Source organism: Trachypithecus francoisi, unplaced genomic scaffold (genome assembly GCF_009764315.1).
Source record: "Trachypithecus francoisi isolate TF-2019V2 unplaced genomic scaffold, Tfra_2.0 Lachesis_group12, whole genome shotgun sequence".
NCBI lineage: Eukaryota > Metazoa > Chordata > Mammalia > Primates > Cercopithecidae > Trachypithecus > Trachypithecus francoisi.
This window is the reverse complement of record NW_022681457.1, coordinates 26,437,228-26,456,123: the sequence shown is the minus strand read 5'-3', so window position 1 is coordinate 26,456,123 and position 18,896 is coordinate 26,437,228. Positions and strand designations below refer to the sequence as shown.

Below are 18,896 nucleotides of genomic sequence, written 5' to 3'. Positions count from 1 at the left end.
GCCTGGGACTGCGCTCTTCCTAAAACTGGTTTCCGATAAAATGTGTTGAGCGGCCCGGCAGAAAACTGAGGTGATAATCACTGTTAATTTGAGAACAAATTTTGAAGCACCAAGGTTGGTGGCTTATTATTTGCAAAAATAATTTGATTCTACTGTTAAAGAATTTGTGAGAAGCAACAAGGAAAGCTGTTGAAATAATACAAAGCTCTGTGTGTGTGTAGACAAGGTTGGGGGAGGGTAATTCTAGAAGGAATGAGAAATTAAAGTGTGCATTTTTGGATGCCCTAAACTATTGTTCACAGAATCAAGAGAGGGGTTGTTGATGGAAAAAGCACAAAATCTTCATTTACACTGGACAGGACACTCCATCTCAGGAACCAGAAATCCCTGGCTTCCTTTCTCGATGAGGTGAAGTTATTATCCTCTTTGGCGTTTGCACCCTAAGATGTCTCTCTGTCCTCTTCATGTCCTAGGTCATTTTTTTTGTTTTGTTTTTTTCCTTCTTCCTCCCAAATGCTTTTTCTTGGCCTGCTTATGGTTTGGGCTGCTTCCTTAATGAAAATGCCCTCTTATTTTCAGATGCAATTACCTCTGCCACTGATTTATTAATTTTTGTCTTTAGCTCTTCTCTGAAGAAGCTTTGGAAAGTAGAGAAGAAAATCCAGTCTGCTTCTTGGGGAACACTGGACAGCTGAATAAATGCAGGTACGTAGATTTGCATATTTTTAAAAAAGGAAAATATCTGGCTTTAAAAACATTGATGAAACCATGTTCTTGAGGCTGTAGGGCTATTGGTGCTATTGCCTTTAATTTTTTAAAATTGATGTATTTATTCATTCCCAATGTTGAGTATGCTGGTTAAAAAAAAATCCGAACTACGAAAGTATAGGAGGTACAGAGTAAAAGTTAAACTTCCCTTATAATCTCTCCTAAATGTTCACCACTGTTAACAATTTATTGTATGTTCTTCCAGATTTTTATATGCATGTACATAATCATATTATACATGTTGTGAATATACATGATCATACTATCCGTATTATGCTTTTTTCACTATGCAGAATGTCCTGTGCATCTTTCTGTGTTGATTCACATACAGCTTTATGTTATCCTTTTTGACAGCCACATAGTAGTCCTGCCTGTTTTGTTTAGTGAGTCCTCTCCTACTGGACATTGTCAGTTGGATTTTTTCCTATTTCAAACAATGTCACATCTTGTAAGTATATAATTACATGCATTTGCCTGTTTATTTCCTTAGAGTTAAAGGGTTCAACACTGTCTTTGGATTCTTCCCCTGTCACGTCTATAAAGAATCTCAAGGACAAAGATTTATCTTGCATTATGAAGCGGGCTTTTAGCTACTCTGTTTTCCATCACAGTTTTTCAATGTGGGGTGGGGTTAGGGGTTTAGTGCCAGGTTTTCAAGTGGTCTTGCTTGTTGATCTGAATTTCAAGGTAAATTATGAACTTACTCTTTCAGGCTGGTTTCCAGAAGATTCTGGTCTTCAGATTTATTTGGAAATTAAACAGTTAAAATTGAAAACCTCTCAGTTTGTAGCGTTGAGGCATATCTGGTTAATGTCCCTCTTTTCAGAATCTCTCCTCACCAGGGGATCTAATAGACCAAGCAAATGAATTTGGTGAAGAGAACTGTGACTGCTGTCCGCCCTGTATGACTTTTCTTGTTTGGGGGAGCCTCCTTGGGTCATTCTGCAAGCACCCACTATGTGTAAGCCTCTGTGTTTCTTATGGATGTAGAGACAGATGACTCAGTTCTTATCTCAAGGAACTCACAGCATGTGCAAGTTAGAGAAAGACAGATAGGCATATGAGTAAGATGCTCAAATTTTCTGTGGTTAGTGCAGTGGGATAAGTTTAGGAGCAAGAAGCGAGGGCCTTAGGGAACGGGATGGAGGTTCAGAGAAGGCTTCCTGCAGGAGGCGATATCTGAGCTGAATTCTAAAGAAAGTTTAAGTGTGCCATGCAAGGGATAAGGTAGAAAGATATTCCTGTAGAGGAATCAGTGCGAGTGAAGGCAGGAGGGTGAGAAGCAGCATTGGGTAGGGGAGGATACGGTAACAGTGACAGCCTTGTGGGTTTCAAGCATGAAGCAAGAAGCTCAGAGTGATAGAAGATAAGGTGAGGAAGGCTGGCTGGCCAGATGATGGTGGCAGGGCTCTGTTTCAGAGTCTCAGAATTACTCTGTAGATTAATGGGAAGCCCCTGGAGGATCTGATATGTGTTATGGAGACATTAGGGGTTTAAGTGAAGGTTGGCTTGGCAGACAGGAAGAAAATAGTAGGAGTGTGGGGTCAGCAAATTAGTTTGTAGCCCATTGGTATTGGACAAGAAGAAGAAAGAATGTGTAGGACTTTCCCTTGTTTCTTTCCTCCTTTCTGGCCTTGCCCAAGGCTAAGTTGCCGAGGTTGGTTGTTGGCCCTGGTTGCCCTCCCTTTGGAGGGTGCTTCTGTGAATTACTTACTTGCAAGCTTCTCACCAGGGTTTTCTGACTGTTCCAAGCAAGGCTTCCTCCTGCCCTGCTGCTGTGTCAAGGTCCTGCTGCTCCTCCTGGGGTGATAGGAACCGGGCTCCATTCATTAATTGTTATGGCCCTTCCATGTGACTTACGAACATGAATTGGTCATCATTTTTGTGCACTGTCTCAGGTGGGGATGTGAAGAGAGATAAGATATGGTTCATGCCCCCACCATGCTTGCTGTTTAGCGGGAGATGGACATGAAATTAAAACGCTGATTCTTGCCATAAGTATGTTCAAAGCTTGCGTGATTCCAGTAGAAATAGCAGCGGAATTGGTAATTAATAATCAGTCCTTTAACATCGTTGGTTCCAGAAGGGGCTACATTTTTCAATTACAACCTGGGTGCAAACGGAGAAAATAAATTCAGGCCATGTCTAAAATTATTCTGATTTTTGAAAATATGGTCTGACCATATTTTCAAAAATACATAATTAATGAATTACAATTCATTAATTAGTATGCATAATTATTTTCCATGGTTTCATCTCTTGTAAGATCTGACATGTTTGGTTTCCAGGAAGGGAAGGGGCAGGGGAGAGGTACGTATCCAACACCAAATGTTTCTGCTTTTTTACCTTCAGAACACTCCCTTTTGCCATAAGAACTTTTAGCGCATAGAGTGACCACATAGTCTTGTTTTCCTTCCACAACAGTATCTAAATATAAAAGAGGACTGCAATGCCATGGCTTTCTGTGCTAAAATGAGGAGCTCCAAGAAGACTGAGGTGAACCTGGAGGCCCCTGAGCCAGGGGTGGAAGTGATCTTCTATATGTCGGACAGGGAGCCCCTCCGGCTGGGCAGTGGAGAGTACACAGCAGAGGAACTGTGTATCAGGGCTGCACAGGCATGCCGTGAGTACTGGCAGCTGCCCAGGGCTGGGGGTTTCACCAATACACCGGTTCAGAAGAAGATCTGGGGGTCTCTGCCCCTTGGAGCTCTGCTGAGCAGAAAGAGTTGTGGACTCTGGAGTCAGAGGTTCCTCCCTACTTCCGCCACTGCCACTTGTACGTGACCTTAGGCCAGTGATTCTAATTCTGAGGGTTTCACTTTTCACTTTCTTCATCTAAGGAGTGGCTTCTTTCTGCTTTGTCACTAATGAACTGTAAGATACCAGGGTATGACGGTTGACTTCTGTGGATCCAGGCTCAATTCTCATTTCCCCACATCTGTACAATTGGAATAATATCAGCACTAGATGAGGTGCTACGTAAAGCACCTGGGACTAAGTAAGTCCCTGCTCAGCAAGTAGCATCTCTCAATAGCTGAATAATTATTCAAAACTTCTCCTAAAAAGTTTGACCCCTCCTTCTGCTGCCATGACCTGCCCTCCTGTGCATGGTGCTGAGTTGAAGTGAGAAGCTGAGTGTTACTTTATGGCTTAGTCAAGTTTCCAAGTTGTGAAAAGGCCAATGAGGCTCTCAACAACACAAGCTGTTTTTTCTCCTTTCAGCTGAGAGTTGTCTGAAAGTTAGCCTGTTACCCTCAGAAGGTGGGAAACCAAAGTCCCTTTCATCCTTTGAACTTAAGGACATTGGCAGTTTTTGCTTGCCTAATTTTAAGTGACAAGTTAAATCATAGAAATGAAAAGTTAAATCACAGATCTAATCCACTTGGATTGTGGTGATGGTTGTACAACTCAGTAAATACACTGGAATCTGTTGAATTGTACACTTAAAATTGAAGAATTTTATAATATGTAAATTATATCTCAAAGCTGTTTTGAAAAGTTTCGATCAACTCATTTAATGATGATGAAGTAGCCAGTTGTGATGCCATACAGCCTGATCCCTGCTTGACTTCTCCCACCTTTCACCCTCAGAACAACTCTGAGGGGATAGGATGGTTATTTTAATAATTGCTTATCTTGTTAGTAATGCAGTTTGTTTAGAAAACCTACCTTCTTTCTGATATTTGTCTTTCTGCCAAAAATGCTTCACACACCAGAGTTTCAGTAAAAGGGGAGAGGCTCATGGTATAGGGAAGAGCGTAGTAGGCTCTTACTAACTAAACCTGACATAGGATAAAATGGGCTGAGGTATAGATTATTAGTGGGAAAAATCCAGTAATATTGCAAAGTTATTTTGACTAGGCAGCAGCGTGTACAAATAATCATCTTTAGACAGCAGCTTTAAATGTATTTGTAATTATCAGAACACCTAGATGTAAGTCAGTGGTTCTAAAGTATTTTTTTAAGACTTTGTTTCTTTTGTTTTCTCCCTTTCTCCTTGAGATTTGGTTTATAGTGTTTATTCTCTTCACCAAGCTTTTTGCCATCAGCATAGCAGATATAAACCTCACTCAGTTTGTAAGCAAGGGTCATTTTTGCAGTCATTGGGCTGCCGTTAATGAGGGACCAAGGAGCTGCTGGGAAAGAGATGAGAGGAGAGAGCCTGTGAGTCTGAGGATAGACACAGTCGCTGGGCCTCCTATAATTCTGGGCTCAGGATCAGCCAGTTTGGGGTGTTGGTTTCTAGCCTACCTTATAGAAAATGAGTGGTGTCTCTTCTGTAACTGGCTCAACAGAATATTGCAGAAGCTCATTTCAGAAATACGTACTGAATGCCACAGGTTCTTGTAGTGCTCACTGTTACTATAGAAAGTGATGTTTGAGGGCAGTATTGTTTTCTTTCCTGTTTTTCACCTCTGTGGGGTAAAGTTTTGTTCTTTTAGTTCTTATTGCTTCACCTCCTCAGTAGCTGTGTCTTGGTTTGATTCTCAGCTCTGCACTTTACTAGATGAGTAACCTTGAATCAGAGTAAATCTCAGGAGACCACAGATTCTTCATCTGCAAAGTGGTCAAAACAGTATTTACCTCATTAGATATCAGGAGGATTAAAGGGTAATACTTTTTTTTTAAATTTAAAATTTTAATATTTTTTAGAGATGGGGTCTTGCTTTGTCCCCTAGACTGGAGTGCAGTGGTTCCATCATAGCTCACTATAGCTGTGACCTCGTGGGCTCAAAAGGTCCTCTGGTCTTAGCCTCCTAAGCAACTACGACTACAGGCATGTGCCACCGTGCCTGACTCATTTTTACTATTTATGGAGACGAGGTCTTGGTATGTTGCCCAGGTTGGTGTTGAACTCTTGACCTCAAGTGATCTTCCTGCTTTAGCCTCCCAAAGTATTGGGATTACAGGTGTGAGCCACCAGACTCAGCCAAAAAAAGAATTTATTTATTTGTTTGTTTGTTTGTTTGTTTGAGACAGAGTCTTTCTCTGTCACCCAGGAGTGCAGTGGCACGGTCTTGGCTCACTGCTACCTCCACCTCCCAGGTTCAAGTGATTCTCCTGCCTCAGCCTCCCGAGTGTCTGGGATTACAAGTCCACACCACCACGCCCGGCTACGGGGTTTAACCATGTTGGCCAGGCTATTTTCGAACTCCTGACTTCAAGTGATCTGCCCTCCTGGGGCTCCCACAGTGCTGAGATTGTAGGCGTGAACCACTGTGCCCAGCCAAGATAATAAATTTAGAGTCTGTTAACCTGATGCCTGACACTTAGCCCTCGGTAAATGTTAGTATTGTTTTACTACTCAGGACTTTTATATAAAGAGATATGTCTTTGATCTTCCTGTTTATGGGTAGTAATACTGTTAGAATCAGACGTGTGTTAGAATTACAGACCGTTTCATGAATAAAATAAGTTACACTTCAGATATGTAAGTGTTGGTGCACATTCAAATGTGGATGTGTATAAAGACAGGTTGAGTTTCCAACCCAGTCCACAAAAGCCACTTTATGAATGAAAACCTATAGCATATTTGAATTATATGTCCCAATAATACTGAATCCAAAAGCCATTTGCCCATGTTACCAAGGAAAACTTCCCTTTAAAGTTTATCTCCATGTTCTTGGTTTATAAGAAAGACTAACTTCTGAAGGGTAACTGTTCACATTTCTTGAGAAGCATGGATTGAGGTGTTCAGGAGAGCGCTAGATAGCTGCCAAGGTGTCTGTAGCTTCTTAACTCAGTGTCTGCGTTGGAGAGAGTCCAGGCCTGGGTGGACTGGGCCAGGGAGGGGCCCTGTCAGTGTCAGTCTCACTGCAGATGTCCGATTTGGGAAACAAATGTCTATTACCTCATATTCTCCCAGGTTTTTTGTCATTTAAGTTTACCTCATCTTAGTTTGAGGCCTGGCTGCTTATGAAAAAATACCAGTAATAGCTGATTGTTGGCAGTCATTCTCCCTCCCCTCCCAAACTGCCTATGTTACAGGTTCATAAAATTTTAATCATGGGCATAGAAGTGAGTGACTTCATAATCTCCCTGGTCTTTCCCATCATTATTGTGTTGACGGAGGCAACTGGTGGAGTGGAGAGGCAGGGGAGCACTGTTGGGCCAGCTTTGTGAAGCCATATATCTTCTTGCTAGTTGGCTACTAAATAAAAAATATTTGTGATAATCATACAGAGTACTTAAGAAGTATATTTATTATTAATGGTAATAGATTTTAATCACTGACAAAAATCACTTTGGTTATTATTTATTCTAATATGCGTTTTGCATACTACTGCCAGGAATTTGTTTGCATGTTTGATATATAATCACAGTGTGTTAGAATTGTTTAAATGCTTTCTGTAGGAAACAGATGGAAGATTTCCCCAACTCCCAGAGTGTTTCTGATTAGCAAAGTGCACATCAGGCAGGATCTGTGAACCTCTCAGATAGGGGTTTTTTAAAAGCTGGATTTGATAAGACTCTGCCACGGATACCTGTAATGAAAAATGTCATCAGAGTTTTATTTTTAAATGATCTAAATTTGGTTTGCCAGGAGCTACAGGGCATATTTCTGGGGAGTCATAGTTCTTGATGATTATGATCAAAACAGCCTGACTGAACCTGGTTGGAAATCTGTTTGCCCTAAGAGGATACGAGTGACCCAGATTCTTTGTGAATTCCTTATCTTTGAGAGAGTTCCTTATCTTTGCGTATATTGGGTTTAGAAACAGATGGCCAAATGTATCTGCCTTAATATTCTGATGTGGTTTTTTACTTTTCCTCAGGTATCTCCCCTCTTTGTCACAACCTCTTTGCCCTGTATGATGAGAACACCAAACTCTGGTATGCTCCAAATCGCACCATCACCGTTGATGACAAGATGTCCCTCCGACTCCACTACCGGATGAGGTATGGGAAGTACTGACCTGGTACCTGCCTGGCTCCCTCTGCACTGAGGGACAGTGGTCAGCCTGGGGCCCTGAGTCACTTACCAAGAAGTATTGTAGTCATTTTTGTAATTTGTAACTTTTGTATTTGCTTGATATGAGAAAGGACTTCTTCGGTATTTGGAATACAATTCAAGATGAGTTTGATCACCTTCCTCTGCCACATTTTAGAAAAGAAATCTTGATAATGCAGAGGATGTTTTGAATGGAATTAGTGTCCTGCAGCAGAGATTTTCAAATGGGTAATCATAGTTATGAATTTAATTTAGTGGATTCACAGTTATGAATTCAATTTAATTTAGTGAATTTAAGAAAAAAAACAGGAGAGAATAGATAATATCAGCATATATACATAATATATTTTTTAAACTTTTGAGATATGTTTTATATGTATATACACATATATATGTATGTATGTGTGTATTATATATAAAGGTCATGATATAAAATATTTTTCTTACTAAAAGTTGAAACTAAAAAGCTTGAGAAACATTGCCTGAAGTGTTAACTAGAAATTCTAGGTTGGCCTTGCTCTCTGGGAGTGGATGTTTTGATTACTCCTAGAGGATTTTTGGCTGTGGAGCTGTAATTTTTCTTCTGATGGGCACCTGCCTTTTTTCCCATATTTCAGACTTTGTGAAATGTCACAGTATATCCCAAGGTGACACAGTCAGTACTTCAATAGCTGCAGTCTCCTGAGTTTGTAAACAAATTTGTTCACTAACTAGAATGGAAAATATGTTAGTTAGATACTTGCTGAGCAGAAGTTAACATGTGTGTTTAGCAGTGGAGATTATAAATAGGGTGGATCCTTTTTGAAACGCAGGTTAACTTACATAAGTATTAAATCAGTAGATTAGCTCAGATGCTAACAGAATGCAGGGATTTGCTAGAAAAACCCTCTGAAATCTCAGAGGCTCTTCACAGTATCATAGCTGTTATTTTTGGGAGAATTTGGCAGAGTTGTCACCATTACAAAATGACTGGGATGTTTTTCTCAGTGGACACTGAACCACATCTAACTTTCTTTAATAATTATCCTAGAGCCGACTTTTTCCTGTTTTTTTCTATACTTAACCAAAGTCTCATCTGGAGAGGAAAGCTGTGTGCCGTGGAGATTTCAGGTCCCAGCTGAGCCTTCTGGCTCTTGGCTTTGTTTTTCCACATGTAATCTTGCTTTTTGTGGCCTGAGGATTGACTGTGTGATCAGCATGAAATGGGTTGTTGCAGTTTGAAGTCTGCAGGGGATATGTCACTGGGCTCTAATTCTCTCCCTCTAGGTTTCTGTACTCAGCTCAGAGTCTAGAATGGTAACTTTTAGGACTTGGAAAAGACCTAAGTTACCTAATTCAACTCTCATGTTTTTTTCAGTGGAAAAACTAATACCCAGAAAAGGGAAGAGAGTTAACCCAAAAATTTACATCTAATGAATTGTCTTACTAGCTTTACAATTCTCTGTGAGGCATTAGTCTTGGTTGTCTGAATGTCTGGCTATTCAAGTCTGTCTTTACTGTTCCCTCTTTCTATTAGCTGCCTGGAAGTGCAGCGTTGCTTCACTTTTAGCACCTTGACTCTGTACCCGACATTGTGCTTCAACAGGATATTGCTTTGTTACCACAGGCTCTTTGAACTTGAAAAAAAAAAATACCATCCTAAGCTAAAACATTTGCCTGATGACAAACTACAAAAATTTTGAAACCTCATAATCTCACCACTAAAGGAGGTATAAATGAAAATAAATGTTGGTGATTATTTCAGTGGAATACCAGCTCTAGTTTGGGAAATATTCTTTTATTTCAATTATCATTTTCTGTTTTTAGATAATGCTTGTGACAGTTGTTGTTTTATAATATATCTTAGCATAAGACAACATTCTGTATTCCTTTTCAAAAAGTATTTTCTTACTTTTTTAAACAATTGAATTTCACTGTCCATCAAAAAATTTTGTAGAAGTCTAAAGAGAATTCTTTGTGTATAATATCTGCATATAAACTTAAAATATGCAGTTATCTGTACATAATTTTCTCAAAAACTTGCAATGCATATCTCTGATTGATGTCTGTCTGTCTTCCTGCTTTGTTCCTCCACGTCATTCTGAAAAATAATATAGGCAGGTATCATTCTATATTTATTAACGTCATTTAAATTTTTTTTTCCATTGGCATGCTATAGTATCTGAAATTTTTGTGTACCAGGTTTGATGAACACTTTGATAATTAATTTTAAAAAGGTGTGTGGAATGTCTGTCTTCAGTGTGTCTTTAAGCTTGGCCTTATGGGTGATAAGGAGGGTACTGATTCTGGTAGTCACAGATTTAAAGTTTTGTTAATATTTTTGACATCTTATTAAGGAGAAAGCTGTCGGCCTTATTTTAGACTCCCTGATCTTCTGTTTACCTTTAGCCTTTGTTCTAGTGGAAAAGCTACACATTATGTTTGGTCTCGGCCTGGTGCTGTCTGAGTATCTGACCTAAAGGGTTCCAAGCCAACGATGGTCCCACAGGGCTCTCAGCAGCCTGGAAGAATATCCTTGTTCAGACCAGATTGAAGATTGTGTTCTGCCCAGAGGGAGTTTGTTGGGCCCTCATCTCTACCAGGTCCAAGGACTCTTTCTCACAGAGACTCAGTAGGATGTGGAAGAAGAAGGCCGTGGCTCGGTCAGCTCAGGGAACACCTGCCTTTTTCCCCTCCTGCCACCTCCCCTGGCAGTGGAGGGCGACCTGTCTCTCTCCTTGGCACCTCGCCAGAGACTCTTCTCTCTTGGACAATACCCTCTATCCTCGGGATCCTTTTCTTTCCTTCTCTCGGGAAACTTTCCATATTGTGTTTACTTCTCATTCTCTTATCACTGCCTTCCTCCACCATCAAACAGCATTTACCCCTCCTGTTGGCCATTCTGTCAGAACCCCTCTTTGAACCTTTGTAGCTGGTTCACTCCTTCCTTCGAACTGCTTGTCCCAGGGAGAGGATCGTGGCTAAGTTCTCCTGGGCATGTGCTCTGTTCCACCCTTGAAGAGCAATGCCAGGCCTGGATACAGCATGAATGGCAGCCTCGCTGCCAGCTGATAGCCTTAAGCTTTTCACTGTCACCAGCATGTGGTCCCCCTCACACATGCGGAGGGTAAGGGAAGAGTCCAGCAGCTTCAGAGGCCTGATGTAGCTTATGCTGCCCATGGCTCTGTAGATGTGTGATTCTTTCTGTGTGTGACAGAGACACCAAAGCCCACAGTCAAATTCTCAGTCACTTTCATAAGTTACAGGGAAGATGGGCTGTTTAGAATCATTGAAGATTATAAAAATGTTGGTTTTTACCTTTAAAGTAAGTTCTTTGTTTATCCTTTCCATGTTAATTGCCACTCCCCGAGTTTATTCATCTTTTGTTTAAAGCATGTGTTCAGGTACCAGGCACTGGGATTCAGTGGTGAGCAGGACAGCTGCAGCCTCTGCTTCCGCACAGCTCATGCCATTGCTTGAATAATGGACAGGCATCTGCTTCTCTCTGCCGCTTCTATCTTCCATGGGGCTTCCCTGCCGGGAGAGCATGCCTCATATGTGCTTGGCTTTCATTCTCTGCTCTGCCTGCTTTTCATGGTCCAGGTTCTATAGCCTGGCATTTAATTATTCTGTTCCAGCTTCCCTTCCTTGGTACTTTTTCCCCTCCTGCCACCTCCCCTGGCAGTGGAGGGCGGCCTGTCTCTCTCCTTGGCACCTCGCCGGAGACTCATATGTCCAAGGACAACTTATTCTTTAAGCACAGTGCCTAGACAACTGATTCTTTAAGCACACTTGTTAGGGGCCCATAAAATGCCTAATTTCACTTAAAATCAGAAAACATAGTTGAGAAATATAACTTGTAATATTTCTTTCTTTCTTTTTTTTTTTTTTTTTGAGACAGAGTCTCGCTCTGTCGCCCAGGCTGGAGTGCGGTGGCCGGATCTCAGCTCACTGCAAGCTCCGCCTCCCGGGTTTACGCCATTCTCCTGCCTCCGCCTCCCAGTAGCTGGGACTACAGGCGCCCACCTCGTCGCCCGGCTAGTTTTTTGTATTCTTTAGTAGAGACGGGGTTTCACCGTATTAGCCAGGGTGGTCTCGATCTCCTGACCTTGTGATCCGCCCGTCTCGGCCTCCCAAAGTGCTGGGATTACAGGCTGGAGCCACCGCGCCCGGCCAACTTGTAATATTTCTTATGGAGGAAGGGAAAAGTGTTTAGGGCTTATGAAAGTCACAGTGTAGTCCTGGCCGATTGCTCCCAGAGACAGGAACTCACGGAGTGCGAGAAACGTGCCTGAGAGCCCTCTGCATCCCAGTCCCTAACTCGGGGTCTGGCTTGTTTTAGGCTCTGCAAACATAGCACAGTGACAGATGTTGAAGTGTAGCAGCAGCTTTTTGCAGGGAAAGAGGGAGTTGTATTTATTGCTTCTCTATGACATGGTTCTTTTCTCATTAGTTCATGTGCAAGTCAAGGGAAAGATACCTAGGTACCAGCTGAGTCTATAGCCTAGAGATGGCCTGGGCTGGCTTGGCTCAGTCACTTCCCTTAGTCACTTCTACACATTCCAGAACTCATTTTGTTTTTCTTACAGGTGACAGAGGAAGTTATATATGGAGGGTAGGGTTAGAGGCACCAACCCCCTGTGCCATTGACAATCCATATATAACTTTGACCCTCCAAAACATAGCTACTAATAATGGCCCACTGTTGACTGGAAGCCTTACCAATAACATAAACAGTTAACATACAAATAGACTAGTAACCTGTATATATTTTATGTATTCATAATGTACCTTTTTCTGAAATTTTAAAAAATATTTCTATGCCACACAGTTCATCAGTTAGTTTTTTTCAAACTGTTGCAAATCTCCAAAAAAATTTTCAACATATTTATTGAAAAAAAAAAATCTGTGTATGAGTGGACTTCTGTGGTTCAAACCCATGTTGTTCAACGGTCAACTGTAGTAGCTAAGAGAACAGGCTTTTGTAGTTTTAGGTCACCTAGCCTCTTGGACTCTCAGTTTTCCTCATCTGTAAAATGAATGAAACCTACCTTGTAGAGTTGCTGTGAGGATTAAATAACATAATATATATATGTAAAGTGCTTGTTAACTCGTTTCATGATGCTTGTGGTGATGTTTGGGCAGCTCTCTTTTAAAACCCTATTCATCATGTAAAACACACCATCAGTTTAATAGCAGCAATCTGGGAAGTAGGAAACACTGCCATGTAAGCTGTGTATCTTGATTGCGTGATGAAACTAAATTGCAGGAATGTTAAAATGTCAATTGAATCAGTCTTGGATTCGAGGTAGAATGGGCTTAGCAGTGCAGCTGATGGTAAGCATGCAGGGAGCTGTGGCCAGCACGGAGTTCCAGTCAGCAGGTGTTTCCCTATTCTGGAAGCATAGCGAGAAGTCAGAGGAGCTGTCTTTGTGATCTTCGGGAAGTCACTTTAGCTCCCCGAGTCATAGAAGAGGTGCTGATGGGACACTTCTCACACAGTGCTAGTAAGAAGGAAAGACATGGTAAGGGCTGCAAGGGGCAGCCTGCTTCTCAGGGCACTTCAGCTTCCGGCACTGACCACTGTTGGTGAACCAGGACGCCCTGCCCACATCTGGGTCCCCTTTGCCACAATTGGCATTCATTTTCCTGCCTTCCAGGTTCTATTTCACCAATTGGCATGGAACCAACGACAATGAGCAGTCAGTGTGGCGTCATTCTCCAAAGAAGCAGAAAAATGGCTATGAGAAAAAAAAGGTTCCAGATGCAACCCCTCTCCTTGATGCCAGCTCACTGGAGTATCTCTTTGCTCAGGTAGGAAGTTTGAGCCCGGGAGAAGCTGGAGTTCGTGGGGTGGGAGAGGCATTGTAGAGCTCAGACCCCCTGGTGCAGCTGAACTTGGTGGTGCTAGGGTGCTTTATGGCCTGTTCTGGGTAAGTTCTTGCCACACCTGGAGTTGCCCCAAGTGAGGAGACAAAAGGCAGCATTTCAGCATTCCAAGAGGCTGGTTATCCAGCTTGTGGGCTTTCGGGCCTCCCTTCTTTCTTATTCCTTTCTTGTTCCCCACCTCCTACCATTTTATTTTTTATTCCTATTAATAGCCTTGTGTGCAGAGGTCAGAGGGAAGCTCTACTTGAAAGAAGATGTAATTCAACAGGGCTGAAGAAGGCACTTCTCAGCAGCCGTAGTAATGTTTGGGGAGGAAGGAGATGGCCACTCTGTCACTGGTGGTAGGGTAGAAAGATTACACGCTAGAAAAAAAACAGAAGAGAAGTTAGAATCACCTGAAATTACATTTACTCTGAGATTACTAAGATTTTTGGTGGTAGTATGCTTCCTGATTTTAACACGCAAATTTAGATACTACGTAGATTTTGAAAATATTTTATGGTTTATTTTGTTTTATAAACTGCTTTTTTATTCATCTGACTTTTTTTATTGTTTGTCCTTCAAATGTCAATTAAAATATTGATCTTTGTTGTTTTAATGACTTTGTAACAATTCATTTATTCAGCAAATATTGACTGGATGTCTGTGTACTGTTTGCCTCAGACATTTGTACCTGCTAAGGTGCTAGAGATGTTGGAGTGAACAAGACAGACATGGCCTCTGCATGCATCAGATGTACATCAAGTTAGAAAACAAGCAAATAAAATGATACGTAGATAATACATAAGAAATTATGGAAAGTACTGTGAAAGCAGAAGCTTGTGATAGAGAATATGGAGAAGGGGGGTTGAATGGGAAGACCTAATTTAAATCATATGATCAGAGAAAGTCTCTCTAAGGAGGTAACATTTATAATGAATCCTGAAGAATAAAAAGGAATCTGCAATGCTAAGAGAGGGGTGAGGGATTATTTCTTCCATTTAGGGTGTCTCAGCAGCAGCACTACTGACCTTTTGGGCCGGATGATTCTTTGCTGTGATGGCCTGCCCTGTGCATTGTAGGATATTTACCAGCACCCCTGCCCTCCACCCAGTAGATACCAGTAGCACTCTCTCCTTAGCGATGATGACCAAAAGTGTCTTCAATATTGCCCAGTCTCCCATCAGCCTCAGCTGAAAAGATCTGATGTAGAGGGAACAGAATGGGGGAAGGAACTGAGGGCCAGTAGAGCTGCGAGGAGAGGCCATGTGGCTGCAGACCAGAGAAGGGTGATGGGGAACGAGGCTGGAGAGGCAGGTGGGGGCAGATCGCATACACAGAGCCTTGTAGGAGCTGGCAAGGGGTTATACTTTAATCCTGAGTGTGGTGGGAAGCCATTTGGAAGACTTCATTTTATGTAAGTTTCAAGTCAATGATGATTCTTGTTATATGTGGAAAGTAGATTGTGCTGGGTCTAAGAGTACACTTCGAACATACAAGCTGAGAGTCTGCAGCAATGATCCCAGGAGAGAAAATGCTGGTTTGGCCTAGTGTAGCAACAGTGGCAGTGGAGAAAAATGAGTAGATCTGCCGTTCATCTTGAAGACAGAATTGGTAGGATTTGCTGTTGAGTTGGATGTGGAAGCTGAGAGAATTTGTGGAATCAAAGATGATGACTAGGTTTCTGTTTTGGGTGATGTCAGATGGATAATGGAGTCATTCCCCACACAGAGAAGGTCTTGGGGGAAGAGGGTGGGGAAAGGGCAGAAATCAGGAGTCCTTTTTCAGAGATGCCTGTGAAACATACAAGTGGAGATTTCAAGTAGGAAATTGAGTAATGAGGCTGGAGTCCGGAGGAAAAGCTGTCATTTATTTAACTTAGTCACCCGTTCCTGAACATTTTCTGTTTTTCTCATTTTCCCTATTATGCTATTACTTTATAGTCTGTTGTGAACAACTGCATACGTAGGTGTTCCTGTACATGTTCTTTTTATTAATTCCTTAGAGTATACCATTATGTGTGAGATCACACACGTATCAGTGTATCTGTGTCAGAGTTACATCCCACTGTAGGGCTTTAGTTACTAACTATGCAGTATCTCCATTCCGTCTATGCCTTAGAACTGCCATAGAGACAACAGAGAAAGGGGACAGTGCACAGCCCCAGGCAGATACTGTGTGGGAAAAAAAGAAAATGAACTGGCCATTTTCAGATTGGTCTTTTTGGATTCAGCTTCCCAGTTTTGTGTATCCATAGCTGAGATTTATTCTTTACCTTTCCCGGGAACTGAGGTATAAAGGAAGAGTGTGGCATACTTCAAGAATAAGCATGGCATTAGATCTGACCTTTTGGAGGCTCAGGAATAAGTGACTTGTAGCTTTACGGCGAATGTTTACAAAAAACCACAGCCCAAGAAGACAGTTTCAGGTTTTGCTTTGCTCTTCACACATTACTGGCATAGATCATTGTTCCTCAGAAGTTTTTGGAATGTCAGTGACCTTTCCTCACTTGAGAGAAACAAGATATCCCATGGTGAAAAGAAGAGAAACTGGAGCAGTGGGAGCCCTCCATCCAAAAACCATTAATCTGAAGTTCTTCAGGGAAAGAGAGTATCTCATGTATGCAGGAACATTTCTCCCAGGCTTTGTGCCTGCCTTGCTGCAAGCTGGAGAAAGGCTGAAGAGTTCATACTTTAGCGTTCTATGTACTTTAAGTCAGTTTTTGAAGACTGAGTGTGGCTGTAGTACGGCATTGAACAGAGGTCCTGGTCAGTTTTAGATTTAATCCCAGCCTACCACTTGCCAAGCCTTGAGCTCCCAGGGTACTCCGTTCTTCTACTAGACTTGGGGTTTTGTAACTACCTGAGATTAGGTATTCCTATTCATTTATTCTTTTCTTTATTCTTAGAGTAGAATCTCCAGGAGATCAGGAACATGGTTTAGTGTATTGCTGTATCCCCAGCACCTAGAATAACATCTAGCCCATAATTAGTTCTCAGTAATTACCAAATGAAGGAGTGACTGAATAGGGCTGTTTACCATTTTGTGCCTTAGATTCCTCATCTGTTGGAGGTGATGATGTTAACATCCACCTCGTAAGATGTTATGAGGACTTAACAAGGGAACCAAGCACTGTCTGGCGGCACTGAGGCTGGGTTTAATCAGTGGGAGCTGGCACTGGAATTACCGTTTTCACTCTATACAAAGCTGGGCCGGGCACTGCTGGTTAACCTCGTTTTATTTTTTGTGTTTAAAGTTCGCGTTAGTTCTTAGAATGCTGTGCACCTCCATCAGTGAGGGAGTATGTTTTGGTGATACATTTCACTATGGGAAACTCAAACGGCAGATGTGGGAAAATGTACACATGGTGATGATGCACTGTGGAATGTTCCCCTTTCTTTAGAACTACAACAGAATGGAGGGGAGAGCCTGGTCAACCCCGTACACCCAGCTCCTAGACAAGGCCATCTCAGCACGTTTGTGGAATTAGTGCATGATCAGACCTCAGCCCAGTGTCACCTTCCCTTGCTCTGGCGCAGTCCAGGCCTAGTATGCAGTGTTTGTCAGCATCACCTCTGTGGTGAAGGGACTTCATATGTCTGTACTGTTCCCCAGCACCTGGCATAGTGCTTAGTCAATGTTTGTTAAATGAATGAGCGTGGGAGGACATCTCCTGAGCCCCTTCATGCCCAACTCTGTTGAAAAGAGCTCTGATGCTAGAGAAACTGTCAGTCTGATTCGTCTCGTTTCTGTGCTGCGTTTTTAGGCAGCACCTCCCTGTGTGGGGAGCCTTCCTCTCAAGATCAATAACAGGTGGGCTCTCGTGGTTTCTCCCCTTTGCTCCTAGGGACAGTATGATTTGGTGAAATGCCTGGCTCCCATTCGAGACCCCAAGACAGAGCAGGATGGGCATGATATTGAAAACGAGTGTCTGGGGATGGCTGTCCTGGCCATCTCACACTATGCCATGATGAAGAAGATGCAGTTGCCAGAACTGCCCAAGGACATCAGGTAAAGCTTCTCGCTGGCCGAAGTGTTGATTGTGAGGATGGTGGTGTTTTTACATGTTCTTACACATTTAAGCTTAATTACTGCCAGGGTTTGGCTGACCCTTGCTCTCTGTGAAACCCAGATCTTATTTAGAATGTTGACTACATACATGTAGAATAATTATAATTGTGTCTTGATTTTGGATGTTGGCTGCTAATCTCAGAAATTTGTGCTTGGGTGAAATTTCTGGGCTGAGGATGCCAATAAAATTAGTGACCCCCAGGCCTTCTCCATCCCCTCCTTGCCCATGGTGGACACTGCCTTCTATCACTGCATTTTTTCCTTTTGTTTTGGACCCATCTTAAAAATCCTTCTCAATACGGTTCTATAAGCAGCTACTACCATCCCCATCCTGAACTCAATGCTTTATAGAAGTTCACTACAGAGCTGTTAATTCTAATGTGAGAATTGATCAACTACTATTAAATTTCTCAAGGAAACTGCATTTACTTAAAAATATAATTTGAGATCAAGTCTCTGTGAAGGAATATTTAAGTTCTGTCTATCTGTGACATCAGTTAGCTTTTTTTTCACCAGTGGGCTATTAGGATTGTCATAAATGAAGACAGTCTCATTTTGAAGAAGGGATTTCGTAGCTGCATTGTTTGTGATAGGCAGCGTGCGTCTTCTCATAAGGTCGCTGCTTGTTTCTCCTTGGCTTGACTAGAGAGTCTAGAGCAGATCACAGCCCGCTACTCAGTGATGCAGGGATTGAGTCAATACGTGCTCAACTGCTGCTTTCTCTTTTTCTGTGGCCTTCACTTTGGGCACTTTGTCTTTGTTTTTTCATAAGCTGAATTGAAAAATGACAGTTCTTCTCTAATTCTCTTTATTATATTACATTAATCTAAAAGAAAAGTTATAACATTTGTTGAGGATAAATCCCAAACTTCACAATTTTCCACTGTTCTGAAGCCACTCCATGCAGCAGGGATGACCTGGGGCCAGGTGCTGTCTCAGTCCTGGAAGTAACAAGCAGACCAGTCTCCATATTTGTATGGCCCCCAGTGGACTTGTTCTTTGTTTCATGGGCACTCAACATTCTTCTCAACATTGACTTCTGTTCTAGCAGTATATCAGCTTTCTTAGATTCTGTTTGTTGTGGATGTTCGCCCACTAGCACCTGGATAGGTAACTAATCTTTCAGCTTACCTGTTGATCTTTTAAATAGTATATCTGATTCATAGTCACATGGCAAACACTAAGTCTTTTGTATTAATTGGCCTTAGTTTGTCTGTGTCTGTGTGTGTCTGTCTGTCTGTCTCTCTCTCTCTCTCTC

The 18,896-nt window shown here is 42.0% G+C and overlaps 1 protein-coding gene across 7 annotated transcripts in view; it reads left to right on the top strand.

Moving 5' to 3' along the window:
- Positions 1-18,896, top strand: part of JAK1 (Janus kinase 1) — a 133,520-nt gene that overhangs the window by 80,254 nt on the left and 34,370 nt on the right. For 6 of the 7 annotated variants that reach the window (XM_033225157.1, XM_033225161.1, XM_033225162.1 and 3 more), the window contains 5 exons: positions 623-705; positions 3,193-3,391; positions 7,545-7,668; positions 13,360-13,513; positions 17,415-17,578. In XM_033225157.1, coding sequence (XP_033081048.1) covers positions 700-705; positions 3,193-3,391; positions 7,545-7,668; positions 13,360-13,513; positions 17,415-17,578 — 647 coding nt within the window. In that variant the 5' untranslated portion in view covers positions 623-699. Of the gene's footprint in view, positions 1-302; positions 409-622; positions 706-3,192; positions 3,392-7,544; positions 7,669-13,359; positions 13,514-17,414; positions 17,579-18,896 lie in introns of all 7 variants that reach the window. The other variant, XM_033225158.1, reaches the window with a different exon arrangement.